This window comes from Charadrius vociferus, unplaced genomic scaffold (assembly GCF_000708025.1).
Source record: "Charadrius vociferus isolate BGI_N301 unplaced genomic scaffold, ASM70802v2 scaffold370, whole genome shotgun sequence".
NCBI lineage: Eukaryota > Metazoa > Chordata > Aves > Charadriiformes > Charadriidae > Charadrius > Charadrius vociferus.
In genome coordinates this window covers 2,931,915-2,951,770 of record NW_009646744.1, presented here as the reverse complement: position 1 = coordinate 2,951,770, position 19,856 = coordinate 2,931,915, and the positions used below count along the sequence as shown (strand labels likewise).

General features: G+C 37.7%; 1 protein-coding gene across 1 annotated transcript in view; it reads right to left on the bottom strand.

Moving 5' to 3' along the window:
- Positions 1–6,421: 6,421 nt before the first annotated feature.
- The window catches only part of DDX46 (DEAD (Asp-Glu-Ala-Asp) box polypeptide 46), a 21,970-nt gene continuing 8,535 nt past the window's right edge, over positions 6,422–19,856 (bottom strand). Inside the window, 14 exon segments of the mRNA XM_009891398.1 lie at positions 6,422–6,964; positions 7,751–7,824; positions 8,520–8,664; positions 10,808–11,026; positions 11,602–11,775; positions 12,441–12,590; positions 13,259–13,396; positions 13,973–14,166; positions 14,489–14,651; positions 15,010–15,174; positions 15,913–15,995; positions 17,793–17,871; positions 18,983–19,104; positions 19,545–19,720. Of these exon segments, the coding sequence (XP_009889700.1) occupies positions 6,917–6,964; positions 7,751–7,824; positions 8,520–8,664; positions 10,808–11,026; positions 11,602–11,775; positions 12,441–12,590; positions 13,259–13,396; positions 13,973–14,166; positions 14,489–14,651; positions 15,010–15,174; positions 15,913–15,995; positions 17,793–17,871; positions 18,983–19,104; positions 19,545–19,720 (1,930 nt within the window). The 3' untranslated portion in view covers positions 6,422–6,916.

Sequence of the window (19,856 nt, the reverse complement as noted above, 5' to 3'; positions counted from 1 at the left end):
CCTGCCGGCGGCTTGCTCCCCCACATAAGATATGGCAGGGCCGCCTGGCAGGCATGGAGGCTGGCCAGAACGACGCACGGGCGAACGATCCCCACAGCCCGGGGCCTCTGTGACAGGGCAGGGGAGCAGAGGAGGGGGTTGCTGAGCAGTAGGGCCACCACGGGGACATCATTCCTGTTCTCCATTTCAGCGGTAGCGTTATTCACATGCGGTGTTGCATCTGGCTCGGAAGGATAAACCACTGATTTATTGTACAGTAAAATAAATCCTAGAACATGCCCCCTATCTTTGAAATTCTGTAAAGGGCTAAGCATGAGCATGAAAGATCCCTGGTGTTTCCATTACTTTCATTTGGATGGAGGAACATGATACTTTTATGTCCCGAAAGTACACGTGCTACAACCCATTATATAAGAATCAAGCTTTAGGACTGTATTACAGTAATGCATTAGGTTAGTTCTCTTTTACTGCTGACTTTGCAATGAAGACAGCAGCCATTTCCAAGGCAACTCATACAGGGTCAAGTCCATGTACCATTAGACACTGGTGTCTTACAGCTGCAGCTCCAACAAAGTACTGTAGATCATTAAAGATTTTGCCCTGCCTCATCCATCTGCATTCTAAGGTTTTACTAGGAGCGCAGGTGTTGCAATGGCACTTAACTGTAAAAAAAAGGCTTTGAGTGAGAACAGCAACTTTAACTATTTCCATAGAGATCCCATAGAAACAGGAATTTTAAGTGTGCAGTGCTTTTCACAATTCTGACCTTTTGTTGTCAAGGTCAGTTGTAGTGACACAATGGGACAGTCTGCTTTGTGGAGGGCTATGACCAACGGATTCTTTTTATCTGCATTTGTTAATGACTGTAACAGCATCAGTGCCACTGTATACTCATCCAAACCTTCCTGCCCTCTGTTAGCACCCTTGGGCCATTGGGAGACATACACCTTCAAATCACAGGATCTAAATGAGCATGTAAGTCCTTAAATGACTGCCGTCTGAAAGATGTTCTGCGTTATTCAGATGAGGTCTTAGAAAATAAAAATAAGAACGACCAAGCTAAAAAGAACCTCCAGCTTTTACAAATGGCTAATTCTGTTTTTTCTAAATATTTTCCTCTCCTGCTGTTGTTTGGGGAGCTGACTGCTGTACTCCAACCCCGTGCTATTCCATTTCTATGATACTTGGAGCTCTTCAGGCCAAAAATTGCTGTTAAACATCCTGCCAAGATGATGGTTCATTTTTTTGCCAGTGCTTCCTTAATGCACACAGGCATCCTCACTTGCAGTATAAGAAAGCAGCAGGGAAAAGCAGCATTTATTTAGCTTAATTTAGCAAATGATTCAGTTTATTTACGAACCTCATCTTTCTGCTGTTTTTAACTCTTGTTGGAAATGCTGCTGCCAATCAAAAGCGGTAGAGTTCGATACATGTTTGGTATCCTGTTATTTTCCTTCTAGTATCTTAGCCCGGAAGGTGGTGGAAGCCAGGCCTGGCTCAGGCTCCTGATTTATCTAGAAGAAATAGTCATCTCAACAGAACGCAGAAGCAGTCAAATAATAGAGAGGAGCGAACTTGTAATTTGAAGCAGTGAAAGGTTCCATCCCAAGAAGCTGTGAAACCTGAATCGGGCTGTTGTTGAGGCTATCGCTGCCGGCAGACTGGGAGAGTGAGATCTAAATGTTTGACCTTGGAGCTGGACGTGCCTCCGTGAGGGCGCTGGGTCTGTGTGACTGCTCTGTATTGTGCTCCAGGCAAACCCGCGCCAGATGAGCCAGCTCCGCTGGCCACAGTGCTCAAATATTAATCTGGTAGCAACAGGGTCTGGTTTCATCTGCACGCTGTGCTAATAAAAACAGGAACCAAACAAAAGATAAATTGGGCTCGTGAAAGCTTCCCAGGGCCTGAAGCACAGCCGTTATTCAGGTTGTGAATCTGCTTCCTCCTTTTCTTTCCCTAAAGGACTGCTCTCGCTAGCAGTAGCAAATGACTACTTAAATTATCTGTAAGCTAAAAGATGCAATGAAATACTGCCTCTCCCCACATCCGAACCGCAGAGTCCCATTCTCCTTCTCCCTCCCTGGAGATCCCACTGGTGGATCCAAATTTTCAAGGAGAGGAAGGGCCTAAAAGCATGAGTTCCTCCTGCTAAAGCAGGAGCTTCTCGCTGGTCCTCAGCTATGCAGCACGCTGAGCAAGCCGGGAGAATTCAGTACCGTAACTGCCATGACCTCCTGTCTATTTTAACTATGAATTATTCACGCTGATAATTTCTACAAATTCACTTGCTTGCCAACATGCACAGACAGAGGAAATACAGGTTTTAGTTAAGGTAAAGAATTTTCATTTAGTGCAATGTTTTCCTTGCTCAGCAGTTAGTTTCAGAACAGTTGCCAGTGGTATTTATTGTTCTGGAAACATGTTTGTGATGATAAACTTTGTACTTCGAATGGCCAAAGTATAAAATAACTTAAGAATCATATGCTCACTCCACAGTAGGTTATTAATAATTTCTTAGCTCACTAGAACTACTTAGTTCTGAGATACTAATTAATTTACCTCTGCTTATGCTGGTCAGCTTGACAATTTTGTATCTCTCAGTCTGACTAAAGAAAAATATTTAAATCTGTTTCAGATGAGAAGTCTCAGAGAAGCAATGTTTGGGTGGCGATCACTCAGACTAATGGTCATTTATTTAAAAACAATTGTTTCCACTGTAGCTAAAATTATGAAAACAAATCTTCCCGCCTAGCATTGTATAAACATTTTACAAAATGTACATTTTGGGACAAATTTGAGTCCAGCTGTGCGCCTTTTATCTTTACATTTTTAAGTTGCTCTCCGCCTCCACTCCCCCCATACAGCCACAGTTAGCTGGAAGCCAGAATTTCTTCTGCAAACGCCCGAGCTCTAAGAACACAAACTTGTTTAAGCTGAGACCATATTTGGAAGAGATCTGGGTCAAGAAAAATAATCAAAGGAAAGTGCATTCCTGGAGCGTCACGTGAGGAGGAGGCCAGAACGCGCAGGCAGGGCCCCGCACTCACTCTCGGATGCAGCGAGGGGGCCGTTCACGACCTTCACGTGTAACTCGCTGTGAGTAGGCTTGTGGCAAGGGCTGGTTTTACACCAACGCTCACTCTGAGAAGAAACTCATCAGCCTATTTAAGGGCATTCAGGCAAATTTAGGAAATGCTCTCTTAATAGAAGCCTTCAGCAAAGGCTTTCTTAATAGAAGTGTTCGGCAACACAGCATCCATAGTACATGTCCATGGCAGAAAATTAAAAATGAATTCTGGCAAGCTACACAGGCTCCGTTCTCACAGATACACGTACCTGCCTCTCTAACCCTGTCGCTAGTTTCGCTGAGGTAACAGCCATTTATTATGCACGAAAACATGTTGAAGGACTGAAATACCAAAGTGCATTCTCCCTCCCTGAGACTCTGGCATTCTTTTACTTATTATTTTAGGAAGATCCCAAATCCAGCCTTTGGTGTTTGTTTTATATTGGGCTATTACAATGGCAGAATTTTAGCAAAGCTTTGCTTAAAGATGATTGGGTTTTTGCCTTCCACTTGGAAGACTTGAGTGAGTAAAGCTCCTACAGATGGCAATTTAAGCCTCAGAATCTTTTATTCAATTATCAGCCAAATGCACATTAAATAAACTGCAATGCATGAATTGTACAAGTAAAATCTCAAGCAGCCAGGACAGGGCACAGCTACAGAACATGCCATGCTGTGATCTACACTCTAGATTTTGGTTAAACTTTTACAGCATAAAGACTAACATGTAAAGTAGGTCTTAAGCTGCCTAGTTAACAAACGAGCGTGTCAACAATGTGCAATATAGTTGGGTTAGTATAAAATTCTGAACCATGATTGCACACGTTTTGCATCTTGCTGCGAATTATTTTTTTTTTCCGCACCCAGAGCACTGGATTTCATCCTTATTTCCCGTTTTTCTGGCTAGGACAAAGAGCAAAACCTCTGCCCGTTTGCCCACAAGTGCATACAGAAAATAGCTTGATGTGCTGATGCGGACCTGCTGGGGCCAGGACCTCAGGCTGCGGTGGAAATCACCATGGGAAACAACAGCATAGGCCCCCCTCTCCGCCTCCAGCCACTGCTGGTGTTCACCATCTCTGGTTCCCAATTCACAGACCTTCACTTCACGCAGCAGTTCTCTCCCACTTCACTGCCACCTAAAAGTGCCAGTATCCTGTTCCCTGACAACAGCAACACCCCCAGAGCATCACCTGTCACCACCACCACTGCACGATGACAACACAGCATTACTGCTAAACACAAGGAAAAACTCATTCATGATCTGGTATCAAATACTTGTATCACTTTTCCACCCAAAATACCACTCTTTACTCAAGTGCTGAAAGCATAAGGCGACCTAGAAAGCTGGTAGCCTATCACCTTGGACAGATAACTAATGCATGTAAGCAGAGCTTGTTTTATGCAAAAAAAAAAAAAAAAAAAAAAAAAAAGGAAAAAAGAAAAGAAAAAAAAAAAGAAATACAGCATCCCTGTGCTCTTCCAACCACTGGTGACAGCAATATGTCCAGGGCAGACTCCTTGGAAAGCAGCCAAACTGCAATGTTTATAAAGATCTTGTCTATATCCATGGAAACGCTTTTCCACACTTGGAAAGCACCAAATATAACATTTTTCATTACTTAATTGTGTCTTTTTCCCAACTTTTATTCTCATCTCGTTTCCACTCTTTTTTCCTCGTGTATTTGTTAATTTGAGAGTTTCTTCTCCTTTTTTCATGTATCCAAACACCTCCACTGCAACTTTCTTAACTGAGTCTGAGCTGCGTCTCATAGCATTTCTAGCAGAAAAACACAAGTGCTAGTTACTGTACACATTACCCTACTCCAGAAAGTACAAGGTTAACTGTCACGGGAAAAAACGCAAGAGCAATGTAAGTGCAGAAAACAGATGAGCTATTCAGAAAGACAGTTTCTGAAAAATAGACATTGAAATTATTTTTATTTTTGCCGGAATTAAAAAAACATAGGAATATTGACATTGCATTTAAAAACCCCAGGAAGTTAAAGATTATACATTGTTGCATTTCTGAAGTCCAACAGTGCAAAGCTGGAAATCACAAAAATGTCTCCATCATGCCTTTTTTAGAAGATACCAATATATATATATGAACATTTTGAAACAAGATTTTTAAGGAAGTGTCAGACTGTCCAAACTGGAAAGTACTCTTCATTAAATACACCAAAATCTGTCACTTTTCTGGGGGGACATTGTCAAAAGTTAGACAATTCAACAAACAAGTTGTATGAAACACATCAAAACCCAGTTCTTAACAGAAGGAAACCTGAATTATTTAAAGGGAACCATAGCGCTTTAGTTTGAGAGTTCTGTTTTAAATTTTGAGAAGTGTTATTGTGTGTGCTGCTTCTCTTTGTTCTACTGAATGTATTCATATTGGCAAGTATTGGGTGTCCTTATCCTAAATGTATACTGTTAAGTTGGTATAATCATTACTTTCCTTTCCTGTATTGCAAATAAGGTACACTGACATTAGAGTAACAGACAGTTGTATGCGAACAGAAATAGTCATTTAAATTACCTGAAGTTGAGAAAGACAAGTTGTGAATTTATACAGCCATGATGCAGGTTGTATGATTTGTCTTCACCAGGGTTAAAGCAGTATATACACAGCTGTTTTAAAATGACACATTTCTTCTCCATGTGTCAGGTAAGAAAAGCTTTCTACAAAAGTCCTTTTGAGAGTCATCATCTTGCAAGTCTTGCAGCTGCTAGAATGAGATGTTTCAAATTGCTACCACTTAGGCTCCAGATAAGTAGACAGGAAAGTTAAATGCTTAAGAGTAGTAAGTGTCCATCGTGAATACTAATGGATGGGGATGAGACCTCAAAAAGAAAGGTCTTGCCTGTCCCAGTAGCTTATTGACTGCAATGATAGTCAATATGTGTGGAAATCACTCATAAATACCATTATTCATTTTACTTAAAGCCATGTCCTAACAGTAATAAAGACGACAACCCTGGGGGGAAAAAAATCACATTAAATGTATATATAAGAACACTATAAAAAACGGACAAAGTCATATTTCATTACAAAAGAGGTTTCTCTTTTTTTCTGAGAACTTCTTTTTAAACTAAACAGGCTTTCATTCTTATGTCAGAGAATGAGGAAAAAAAAATCAAATCCTAAAATTCTGATGTTTAGAAAAAAAACAGGAAAACTATTTTCATTCTACAAAACATTTCACTTTACAAAAACCCCAAAGAGTTATTCTGTTACCTGATTGATAAAGACAAAATGGGACATGAAAAGGGTGAGAAGATCTTAAAACCAGACCTCAAGTTATTTCTGGATAAAATTCTCTACTCTGATCACTGCAAGAATCTCTGACCTTCGGGGGATATTTGTACAAGGAACAAAGTGTGTGGAACCAGCCAGAGAGATGCTATGGATCAGGAGAAAATCCTGTGTTTATTTGGGTATTTTATCATTTTTCCTGTAGAAACTGATATGGCGTGAACCATGCCCACAATATGAAGCAGGTACATTCTAACAATCTCCAACACAAATCCCAACATCGTTTAATTTACTTAACAGTATAGTCTGTCAGGAAAATCAAAATATATTTTATTTTATATTCTTTATGATGAAAAGTATATAAACTGCACTTTTAAATTAAATCATGCTCTGCCAAAACTGGTCTGCTTTAAGACTGATAACTGTAGTGGAGAGAATTAAGATGTCTCAGCAAGTATCAATTTTCTGTTAAAAAATGTCCGCAAGACAAAATAAAAAATTCTTAATTTACAATAAGCAGTGTAAACAGCAAAAACAACAGAAGCCACAAAGTTTCACGCACCAGCCACTGGCAGACAGATAACTCCAAATACTCATAGAACTTTGTATCTTCCTTTGTTGGTTGGTTGGTATGAATTTTGCTGCAAATAAAGGAGAGAATAATCACAGTTAAAAGTGAAAAATGGATAAATGAATTGCAATAAAACCCCACTAAGAATAAATCCACATTACATGTGAATAAGCAGTTCCTTAGCAATCTCCTTCCTTTGAAAAACGTTCTTACGGGGAGGTCAACAATTTTGAAAAAGCAACAAAACTATCACTAATGGCTTAGCACGACAGGACCACTGGAATTGACTGCTGATTTGAGAAGCTACTTAAGAGAAGAAGCCAAACAAAGATACTATCAAGTCTAATGTAGTATCACTGCAGGTTATTCTAGAGAAAACCGAGGGTTCTTCAACTAGAGAACTCAAAATAGGATTTCTCAAGACAATTTCTCATTAGAAAACAGACTGCACTGAACACAGCTGATTATTAGCTGGGTATGCTGTAAAGCTATGGCAAAACAAATCTCTCAACACATATAAAGTATTAAAATGAGGGAGGTAATTCCCTTCCCCCTGCCTGATGGTGCTGAAATTAGGAAATTTATTTGGACCTAACTCTTGAAGGGGTCTTCAGTCAAAAAGCTCTGTTAATGTGTTATCTCCATCTGCTGGCTGGCTAATAGCTGTATGTCTGACTGATTTGAGCATAGCTATATATTTTCTAGGCTGTTCACAATGAAACAGTGTTTTTGAGATCTATAGGCTCCAGTCCCTAATATTAATGAAAATGTATGCCTGTGTCAACATTTGTAGAAATCAATTTCATAAAGCATAAATTAAGGCACTTTCCCTCTGCATTCTGGATATTCTACTCACCAATCTGATGAGCTCCTCTTTTATAAGTCGTGTGATTTCTGCCTTTGCTTTCTGTACAGCCAGTTCATTGGCACCTGAAGACAAAAAAGTATTACCACCTTAAACACTTGCTGTACGTCGAGCCTACAGAATAAACACTGCTAGCTATTTTCAGAGACACTGTAAAACTTGCTAACTATTTGCTGAAGAAAACTCTAGTATTGTACAGACTGCCAGAGCTAGCCTGTGCTGTTTCAAGAAAGATACTTAAAACAGACAGTCATAAATTACACTATGCAGAAATACCCAAGACTGGAGGTTTCTTTGAGAAAAACTACTCAACCATTATGAGATTTGCAAAGTTTTTGTTGTAGTTGATGCAATTTCTTATACCCTTAAGAGCTAAAACCCACACAATTCCATTTTCTTCCTTATTTCACACTGGCACAAAAATCTTTGTGCTTATTCTGGTTTGGGGTTTTTTTTTGGTTGGTTGGTTGGTTTTTGTTTTCTTCTTTTTCCCTCACCTCCAAACTGATTCCATACATGTTTGCTGTTGTTCTGTGGCAGGTCAGTTTTGTCAGGAGAAGCATCTCTGTGATTTCCATGGATCATTTGACAAAGCGTATTAAGATAAACAGTTGTTTCCTTAGTAATTATATTAATTTGCAAAGTAACTACAGTGGGTCTGTAACTGAGCATCCAGACACTATGACGATAGAGATTCCATGTCTAATTACAAAACTAGGGTCGTATCTTTCATTGAAACATTTATAAAAAGAATACATACTTTCTATAGCCAAATAAATCTTCCGTTCTCCTTCCTTGGGTTCTTTGCCTGGAGGGAAATAAGTTCCTCTGATTGTAATAGCAGCTTCAGAATATTCACTGATTCTCTGCAGCGCTTCTTTGGAGGTAACTTTCCATCTGGCAGTCTGTAAGGTAAAGGATATGGGAGGATCAAGAAGGAGAAGGGCATCACACAAAATGACAATCCAAAGGTCAATTGATATTTTAGACAAACAACACCACCACTGCACTGTGAAAAGCAGTCATTGCATTCTACTTTAGATTGAAATTTTAGCCAGTTATTTTGATGCAAGTGTATTTAAAAAAATCTGCCTCAGCAAGATAAAGCTATGGAAGAAGGAGAAAAGAGAATGGATGCATAGCACTGTTGAAGCAAGAACTCTAAAGATCTTCTGTTTTGCTACACTGAAAGTTTAAAACTGGTCATTTTTTTCTTGTGATTTTCTGAAGCAGCACTCAAATATTTTATTTAGCCATTTTTGTACAGAGATAGACTTCAAGGGCAAACACGTACTGTTAACAGCTGCAAGTACTTCCCTTTAACAAAATAAATGCTACTTATTTCTACATAGTTCATTGGTTAAAGACAAAAATAAGTAAACCTTATAACCTCCATAAATAAAGCCTAAGGAGTAAACACTTCAGAACCCTGTAAAAATTGTATCAAATCTCTGCATAAATAAAGCCTAAGGAGTAAACACTGCCAGTTGTTTTTCAGAACCCTGTAAAAATTGTACCAAATCTCTACAATATTCTCAAAAATACTTCATTATGATAAATGCATCCCATTAATTTAGCCAATGAACTTACTAGGAAGTATCTAGTAGATTGTTGCAAGTTACTTGTAGATTGAGACAATTTTTTCTTTTGGTGAGCTCTGGCATTCAAAGTTAGAGGACTTCAGAAGAGACTGGAGAAGCTCACACTGGCTTGGCGTGAAGGCAAAGCCATTTCTGACAGGAAGAGCGATCCCCTCCAGTCCCTGTTTGGTTTCTCAGCTTTCGTAGGTTGAGCAAACATACCATCTATCCTACCTTAAACCACTGCTTTTCCAGAAGCCAATTTTGGAAAACAGCCTCTAAAGACAAGGTGTATGTCCCTGGATCAAAACTTTGCTTGTTACATATTTTCTCTACAAGAGGTACCATGTCAGCATTAATCTGACTCTCAGAAATGACTGCACCCCTAATGAGGAAGGCTACCCTCTGAGCATCTTACAATTGACGGTATTGAATGATAGTGTAGCACTTCTGTAAAAAGCAGCTTACACAGTCAGCTGTCATTCTTGCTGTAGGCGATCATTTTATCTTTATCTCTGCCATCTCAGATCTGCACTGTGTTCAGTATTACATATACATACAGTACAAGACGAGTCCCTCTCCCTTACAGAGATTTTCCAGGCATATAACGAGCAGTGATGATTCTCACTGATGAACTGCTATATATACATCAGTGTTTCAGAGAAGATATTGCAAAATATTGAAGAACAAAAAGAAGATCAGGAGCGAGCTATTTTTTCTAGTGCAGCTCTGCAAAAAAAATATTTTAAGATCTACAATTTATTTATTTGCAGACACACATATGCAGACAACGGAACAGTTACCTGTCCAGCCATTATGAGCAGGCAATGGTTTGTACCTAGCAAGTGTATCCTTAAAGGGTTAGAAGGATCCTTAGCAAAACTGTAAAATCTAGAACATGTTCTATGAATGAGAAACTGCTTAGGATAAGAACTAAGAGGATTTCTGAGAGGGAAGTGTAATGAACTAACAACACAGCAACTTGATAAAATAAGGCGAACCTGGGGAGAACCTCAAAGAGAAATATAAGGAATTTGTGCTTGACACTGTGGAATATAAATCCTCAAAATAACAGATGAGGTAGACTAGAGCAAACAATACTCTGAACGGCAAAAATACTCAGGTAATAAAAAAAAGCAAAAAGCAGTACCAGTCATAGTAGTATGGCATTTGAAATAAAATGCCAGACAGTGCCAAAGATTTGGACATGAGGAAAGTCAGTGGCAGAGCGTGAAAAGATTATCACATGATAAGGAATTCTTGCTTTTCTGATATTCTCTGGAATATGTCCAAAGCATTGCATATCTATAAGCTAAGAAGTAATCACAGATAATGTAGTAGTTTCAATTAGGTATGATAAGAAATAGAGACAAAATATTTTATTGCTATAATCGTGGTCTAAGCTATGAAGATAGACTTTGTTAAATAATGGACATTTACACTTGATTACAGCAAAATGGTTACTTGCCTGTGGGAAGTCATTGATCTCTAACTCTTCTTCGTATCTCTTAAAGGATTCATTTTGTCCTCCATCTTGTTTCTCTTCCTCCTGTTTCTCTATGGGTACATAATTGAGCTTAGCATTGATTTTTTCAGCCAGTTGCTCTGCAATGGTCTTGGCAGATACAGTAGGAGCTTGAATTGTGCCTCCTCTCAGGATAGCATTTGTAGCCTGCTGCATCACATCCTGACAAAAAAAATAGGGCCATTATGAGAACAAGGCAGCCAAAAGAAGTCCTATATAAACCAACAAGGGCTTCATGAAAGCTTTCTATGTAATATAATTGTCCACTTAACAAATACATTTTCCAAACTTCTCTTTCTCTTCTTTCCTTCCTCTCAATAACTCCCCTCACACCTGCATGGAAAAGATCTTATTGGTCTTTTGTATTCAGCTCAAAATACCTTTGCACATTCCAGACCACATTAACCTAAATCTACATGGATTGTATATCACATGCTTCAGCAGAGAAAGATGTCCTGCAACTCTGCTAAAGCTGACAAAACCTAATTGTGTACAGGGAAAACAAAGCATTTCCAGTTCTGTATCAAATCTGATTATCATATTAGCTCAATTACAAATCCTACAAGTTATAACTGAGTTAGCCCAGCACAAATGAGCTGAATAATGCAGTAAGTTACTAGTGTGCAGAAACACTAAACAAAAAGGCAGCCACAGACCAAAGAACTGAACAACCTTTATTAAAAAGAAAAAAATTGCTCTGTAAAGAGCCTGACCTTAAAGTGGAAGGGGACCAATACTTGTGCCTCTGCTCCAAGATTCTTCTGGGCATTGATTCTCAAAGCCAATCTTTTAGCAATTTCCAATTTTTCTGCATTCCCAGCTGATGGTGTAGGAGCATTTGAAGTTCCTGGTGCTGCCATGTCTTTTACTCTTTTCTTGGAGTTGAACATGCTTTCAATTTGTTCATCAATCTGAAGAAAATAACAATCATTAAATCACTGCATTTACCATTAGAGAATCTTATCGTCCTATAGAAAGAAATCACTAAGGTGCATTTAGTTTACATGCCTTTAAAGAAATAAATCTTGTATAAATAGTAGATGCCTGCCCAGAACTACAACTCCACAAAAGGAAAAGAGGAGGAAATTAATTTCCTATTAATCAGGAAAAAATCTGAACATAGTGTTTACTTTCAAGGTCACAAAAAGGAGTCTAACAAACATTAAGAAAGGAAACTAATAAGGATTTAGAAACAGAAAAGGCTACTATGAATTTCTTTCAAACACTGCAAGTAAAAAAATGTTTGTAATTGAGGGCAATCGTTCTATTTAATTTATGCAAGATTAATATTACAAATAAAAGAATTCCTGTGACATTTACATAACTACATATATTAAGTGTAAAATACCAGTAAGTCAGGAAGAAACTTTCAAGATCTTCATAGACCTTGACCTTCACAGCTATATATCTTTTATATTGAAGAATACTCATAGAATTTAACTACTTAAGTCAGTAGCATAGGACATGGAAGAACAAAAATCTGTGCATTCTGCAATGTGTTATGTAACCTACTGGGGAAAAAACCAAATATATTGGAAATCCTTAAGCAACTTAAATCTTATTTTCAGGTGCTTACATCAACAGCTGTATCTTCATCATCTGAATCTTGCAAGCCAAGAGCTGCTTTCTGTAGCTTCTTTCTTTCATTAGCCAAAGCCTGTTCCGTTTCATCAAATTTAAAACCTTTGCCAGAAAATCCACTGCTTTTTTTAATCAGCTTTCCCTCCTGAAAAAAAACCATGTATTTTCATACTTAGAAGTTTAAAAGCCCAATTTCGATAGTCATAAATATAAAATTACATAAATGATTTTGAAGTTATTTATTTTAAAAAACAAATCCTAGCACATTTAGAAAGTTCTTCAAATTTAAAAAATGTATTTTACAATGAAGTGCAATAAAAAAGCTACATTAATTAATCAGACAGAAACAATGCGCAATTGGCATTTTCTGTAAGTATACATTCTAAATGCTTTTCAAATGCAGAAAAAAGACCAAAACAACCCTCCAGTTTTTATATCGGAAAAACTCCAAAGTCGCTCTCCTCAGCATGAGCAAGATCTTCTGATGGCGAGAGCTCTAGAAATAACAATACAAATTCTGTGAAAGGACTTCATTATCTTTTACGTGAATTTTGATAAAAGCCAAAGTGCCCCTTATATAGTAAGCACTTCTCTATCGCATACCAGATGACAATATTTAAATTCTCCACAACAGTCCCATAAATGACATTCAAGATCCCAATCTTGAAAACACTTATACACTTACCTAAGCACACATATGTGTTACCAAGGAAGTCAGTGAGATGACTCATGTACGTATAGTGTGCAACTGGACCCACGTGCATACGCATTAAACCCAGACCAAAGCCTACTACAGAAGAACGAATTACTCACAGCCTTCTGTTGGTCTTTGAAGTCAGCCCAGAGCTTCTCCAAATCAGTAGGAATTGGATTCCCAGACAATTCCAAAGCCTTAATGATATCACCAGCATACCGTGCCTGGTCTTCAGTAATGAATGTATACGCATACCCCTGGTCAAAATTAATTTAAAAAATAATAAAGAAAAATCTCTAAAGACACTTTATCTCTAAATTTACTGAAGCACCCTTGCACAGATGCTGTTGTTCTGGTCAATAAAAGTAACCATGATATTAATGCATACGCTTTTTTTTTTAGCGGGAATGCATAAGGAATAATGTGATTTCCCAGGAGGCTGATACAAAGTTAATCAACCACAGATGGTAGAAACTGAAGTCGTTCTTTTCAATCTTGTCATAGTTAAAACTTTGAAAAATAAAATCTTATAAATTTAGTAGGGCACATTTCCAACAGTGAAAAACACACAAACTTTCAGCCACAAATGGGATTTAAAAGATCATTCATACATCAGAAGAACATGTCAGTTCCAACTTTCATAGTGCTAAAATTCAGAATATATTTTACACATGACCACTAAAAAACCTTAAATGCACTCTAAAGGAAAACCCTCTTGCAATCAATAAAGTAAACTACTCCCTCTGTAGCTATCCCTTGGGAACACCCTGATCAAGCATTAAATAAGGAAAAAATTTCAGTAATAACCAGAACAGTCAATTAATTATACATACTTTATTGCCAGCTCGCCCAGTTCGGCCTGCTCGGTGCACATAATCTTCATAATGGTTGGGACAGCTATAATTGACCACCAGCATCAATTGCTTTACATCCAAGCCCCTTGCTGCTACAGATGTGGCCACCAGAAGTTTGCAAATTCCATTCTTGAAATCATTAATTATGCTATCCCTGTCATACTGATCAATACCTGCAAGAAACCAGACAAAAAATAGCAAGTATTTAGCAATATTCCCTGAGAGGTGTTAACTCTCAGTCACAACCCTGTTGCACAGAGACAAGATTTGGCATCTGATGGCTTCTCACAGGGAACAATAAAGAGCAATTACGGAAAACTATCATGTCTATTTCAAATTTAAAACAAATACCTTTCCCAATTATAAAGCAAAACCTGCTCAGGAAGAAATAATAATTGGTACTATGCAGGAAGTAAGTAATTTCTCTTCAGAACTACTGAATACAAATACCCTAGTCTGGAGTTGTTAATATAAATCCTTAAGATTGCAGATTACCTCCATGAAGAGACAAGCAAGGATAAGAGGCTCTCATTAAATCTTTCAACAACCCATCAGCGTGTTCTTGTTTATCTACAAATATGATAACGGATCCTTTCTCCTGATAGTGTCCCAGTAGCTCCAGTAACTTCAAAAATTTGTTCTCCTCTTCTATGACAATCTGGAGAAGGTGATACAAAAGCAAAGTAGAAAGAGTATAAATTGTATCCTAAGTCATTAAACACACTCAGGGTGCATAAAAATAAAAATTAGGAACAGGAGATTACTTTTTCAGGCTGTTTCCACAGCTAGTGGCAAAACTGCTGTTCAGCTTAGTGGTATAAAACCAAGTTTTAAAAAAAAAGTGATCACATTGCATTCAAATTAGGGTGTTAAGTTTATGCCGAGTTCATGTTTGATAAGGTCAATAAACTTCTAAAAATAAGTCCTGTAGGTATATTGGCTTATATTCAATATCGCCGGAAATTATATTTTGCAAGCAAATGACAAGATAAGCGAGGCAGATATGTGATACTCACAACGTGTTGCTCCACATCAGAACAGACAACACTTCTGCCTCCGACCTGCACTTCTATAGGTTTACTTAAGATTCTCCGAGCTAGTGCCTCCATAGCTCTGGGAAAAGTAGCAGAGAACATGACAGTCTGACGATCAGGCCTGACGTTGTCTACAATGCGCATAACCTGGTTTAAGAGAACATTGCCCATTAATACTCAAGTGCTGAATTGAACGTCACACACATACAGAGCTGTCATCTTTAAAGTCAGGGGTTATCTGCACTACACAGACTGTAGAACATTTCTTTACAGATTTCCTCTTGGGACCTAGGTGCTGGCACTGGACGACAGGCAAAACTTGCTGGATTCAAAAGGAAGCTGAGAGGCAATATGCAACCTGATAACAGCCCAGCAGAAATATTAAAAGACATGCAGCAGAAACCCTGCAGCTCAAGAGAGAAAATAAAGGAATCCTCCTAGTTTTGGAGGACCATATAGCCTGATGACAACTGAAAGAGTTATGGATGTCCAAAGCTGCCAGCAAGTAATTTGTCACCAACATTTCGTTCCTGTCTCCTGCACGACATTGCCAGGAGACACTGAAGACTTTATAAGCAGGCTACGACTACTAATATGACACCTGCATCAAGGGATTACGTAGGGCTACAATATGGCCACAAGTATCCACAACAAATGTGTAAAAAGAAAATAGTATATTAGAAAAAAAACTAAGCTATATAAAAATGTATTGAAAACAAAGCATGCAAGGACAACAGAAAAATTAAAGAGTCAGTTTAAACTGTCATCCATATGCAGCGCATCTTTTTGAACACACACTGGCAGTGTAATAGTAACATAGCATTGCAAAATCCTTTTAAGTGGAAGGTAACATCTTGTGGCGATATCACTCATGTCATTAATTACCTGAGGCTCAAAACCCATGTCAAACATTCTGTCTGCTTCATCAAGTACAACATATGTGACTCTACGGAGATTTGTCACCCGACCTGTCAAAGGAGAGGAAAAAACACATGGGAAACAAAATCAAATGGAAATCTAGTTTCCCTCAGGAATAATTTTAAAAATATGTTATATAGTCTCACTATCTTCTAACAAAGACATTAATTACTTTTTAAAAAAATTCACTAAATGTGAATTTTAATGTTCTCATTTTAATCACATATACATTCTGGGAAATGTGTAAGTATGCACAAGGCCCTTTATTTTGTCAAACTCTTCTCTTGCATACCATCATAGGGCCAGAAGAACCTGTAAAATTCAGAAAACTGCCCTCGCCAAAACACATCATAAAACTAAGACTGAGATGAAGCAAGGAGCCACATCAGCCATTATCTGACAGCGCCACCTAGGAAAAAACATATTAGAGATTACAGCGCATGTGTGGAAGGCAAAGTCCAGTGCTAACTGTTGCAGCCTCAGAAAAATTCCTTTTATACACATAATCTGTAACGCTTCCTTGGAGCTAGAAATAACTATTTGAGGATAATCATACTAATTCTAGTTAACTGCTAATAATATGCATAAAACAGAGTAAGCAGTCTTTTCAAAGTGAATATATAAAGATTTAAACCTACCCAGTAACACTACTAAATTTAAAATTAAGAACCACCCCAAACTCTGGGACAGCTGGAAACAAAATAAGCATTTTGAAATTATGATGGACAGGATAATTAGCACCCTTCCCAAACAAATAGCCTGAGATTCCCTTTCATGAGAAGGATTTAACTCAAGGATTTAAGAATCCTATTTTCAAACATATAAACATGTGAACACGTTCAGTTCCAAACAACTGTGGAGTGACACTGTCAAATGCTCTCAAAATGGAACAGATTTTTCACATTTTCTACAACTACCGCTCAGACTTGTGCCTATCAAACTACAGTAGAATTTGGTCCTTTTGGCTTCAGCAAATTGTAGCTGAATCCTCAAACTATTTTTTAGATTTAGCGCTGCATTTTTTTTTTAAGATATGGAATTCACACTTAAGGAACAGAATAAATATTTCTTAAAATCTACGTATCTATTAAACAACTTAACACTTTTATCCCCAAATAATAACTTTGTAAAATTACTTGGGAACAGCATTAATGTACCTACCTTTGACGATTTAAGTCTTGGAAGCCCAGTTCTATATGTCTTGAAGGTACTTTTTCCACAGAAGTTAAATAATGTCAACAGTTTAGTAGAGGTTTTGATGTGGAATAATTTAATAATAAAACTTTATCTAATAAGCATGCAATGGTTACACTAGGACAAAACCTCTTAAAGCTGCAGTGGCTCAGTTTAATCAATCTGAATATCTGATGTAAGGTCAGTTCTTTTACTTTTGAACAGTTATTTAGGGAGGGCTTCTTTGTCTGTTGTGTTTTTTAAAACCAACAGATAAAGGCAGAGTGAGACACTCTTAAGTAAAAGCGGGTAACTGCTGAGCTACGCTAACAATAATAAAAGATCAACGGGCAGACAAAATAAGCAACTGTTATATAACCTTTATCTAAATGACTTGAAGTTAAAAAATTTGGACCAGCACATTTTAACAATGATAAACATTCTCAGAAACTCTTCAAGAATGTAGTTTTTTCCTGTCCTCCCCAAAAAAGTCAAACCAATACATGATTAAACCTATTATTAGTGCTATATATTCTCAACAGCTAGACAGTGCAGCCTGAAGAGATATAAGAAAATTCCATAAGACCATTTATCAAAATACATGATCTTTTGAATTTGTTAGAATTACACAACAAATATTAAAAATTCTCCATAGGAAAAGGTTTTCTACTCACCATTGTTAGCTGCTAACATGTCAATCATACGTCCAGGTGTGCAAACAATAATTTCAGCACCTCTTTTGAGCTCAGCTATCTGATTTTTAAACACAGTAAACAAACTATTAGAATGGGTTTTTTTGCTTTGTGGTTTGGTTTTTTTTTTATAAAAAAAAACATGTATCACCTTGCAAAAAAGAAAACATACACTGTAATACAGCTGTTCTCCTAGCGTGAATTGTTTATGTAAAGATTTTACTGAGTAATTTCTTTAAGTCTTTGGAAAACTTTACTTTCCAAAAGAGTAACTGCTGACAAGCTTAGTTACTATCACTTGAAGCAGTTATAATGGGGATATGACTTCTGTACAGTTAAGGGCCTATAAGAAACGTCACATGCTATATCAGGGACAAGAAACTAAATAAACCATGTTCCATCACAGATAGTCACAGAAATTCAAAGTTCTGTTGTTTCCACAAACCCAAGGGATGGAGAGGGCAGACTTGAAATTAATGACTCTAACAAGCAATCTGTGATAATGAAACAAGCCAAAGTTAACATATTCTCGATTTTGGTATCTTGAGGGGAACTCTCATAAAAATAGAGCTTCTCAGTAACTTTCAAACTATCACATCCCTCTAACAGTTTAATTACAGCCATGTTTAGTACATTGATAAAATAAACAGTCTGAAACTTTGAAGAACCATATTTGAGAATTTTCATGACCAGTATGTTTAAGGCTAAGTTATGTGCAAACGCCTAAGCTTTTGCATTACTACCACTCCTACAGAGAAAATAATAGAATCATAGAATGGTTTAGGTTGGAAGGGACCTTGAAGATCATCGAGTTCCAACCCCCTGCCATAGACAGAGATACCTCCAACTACACCAGGTTGCCCAAGGCCACATCCAGCCTGGCCTTAAACACCTCCAGGGATGAGGCCTCAACAACTTCCCTGGGCAACCTGTTTCTACCACCCTCAAAGTGAAAAATTTCTTCCTAATGTTTAATCTAAACCTGCCCTCTTCCAGTTTTAAGACATTCCCCCTCGTCGTGAAGTGATCCACAGTGTTGTCATGATCCATAGCGAAGGCTGCAAATGTACTGGCTTTATGGGAAAGAGAAAGGAACTAAATTCACTGCAAAAGTAACTTTAACTTATAAAGTTCAAGAGTTATTTGACAAGTAAGGTATGTCTTTTGCATACCTGTTCACTGATCCCTGTTCCTCCATAGACACAGACAACTCGAAGCCCAAGTGTCTTTGAGAATTTCTTACACTCCTTGGTAATCTGCAAAGCCAACTCGCGAGTAGGTGTCATAATGACAGCTGAAAAGCAAAACATTTTCACCGCACATTGTAATATGAGATGTTGTCATTTATAGAATAAAAATCAATCTTTGTACTGATGTTTACAGCAATTTACTTATATGTTTTTAAAAAAACGTAATTTCAAGAAAAAGAGAATTAAAACAGTAGGAGGATGGAGTGCAAACCTGGTCAAAGTTTCCAAATCAAAGGAGTAAGGTCTCCCTTCCAGATATATGGACATGCAAGTGCTCTTGAAACAACATTAGATAGCACAGTGATCACAAACCACATTAAATAGCACGGTGATCATTAACTAAATTAAAAAGCTAGTCATTAATGGACATTACTAAGTAAGCATTCCCCCCCTGTAACCAAGAGAAGAACTGAAGACCCTTACAGAGTATATGCTTGAGGTTTTGTTTATTTAAATAGTGATTTTGAAAATAAAAGCTTTATACCTATGGGACCTTCTCCTTCTTCTAACGCTCTCTGATCCATAATGTGTCTGAACATGGGCAACAGAAATGCAATAGTTTTTCCGCTTCCTGTTTTAGCGATGCCAATCAAGTCACGTCCATTCATAATTGCTGGGATGGCCTGGGTTTGAATGGGAGTGGGCTTTTCATAGCCATGTCTTAAAGAGAAGGAAAAAAGATATTTCAAGAACAAAATAGGGTTTGACAGCTGTGAATCACAAAGTCATGCTGGAAAAAATTTGCATATTCATATTAACATATACATATCAGTGCCATTCAAAAGCTACAGCATAA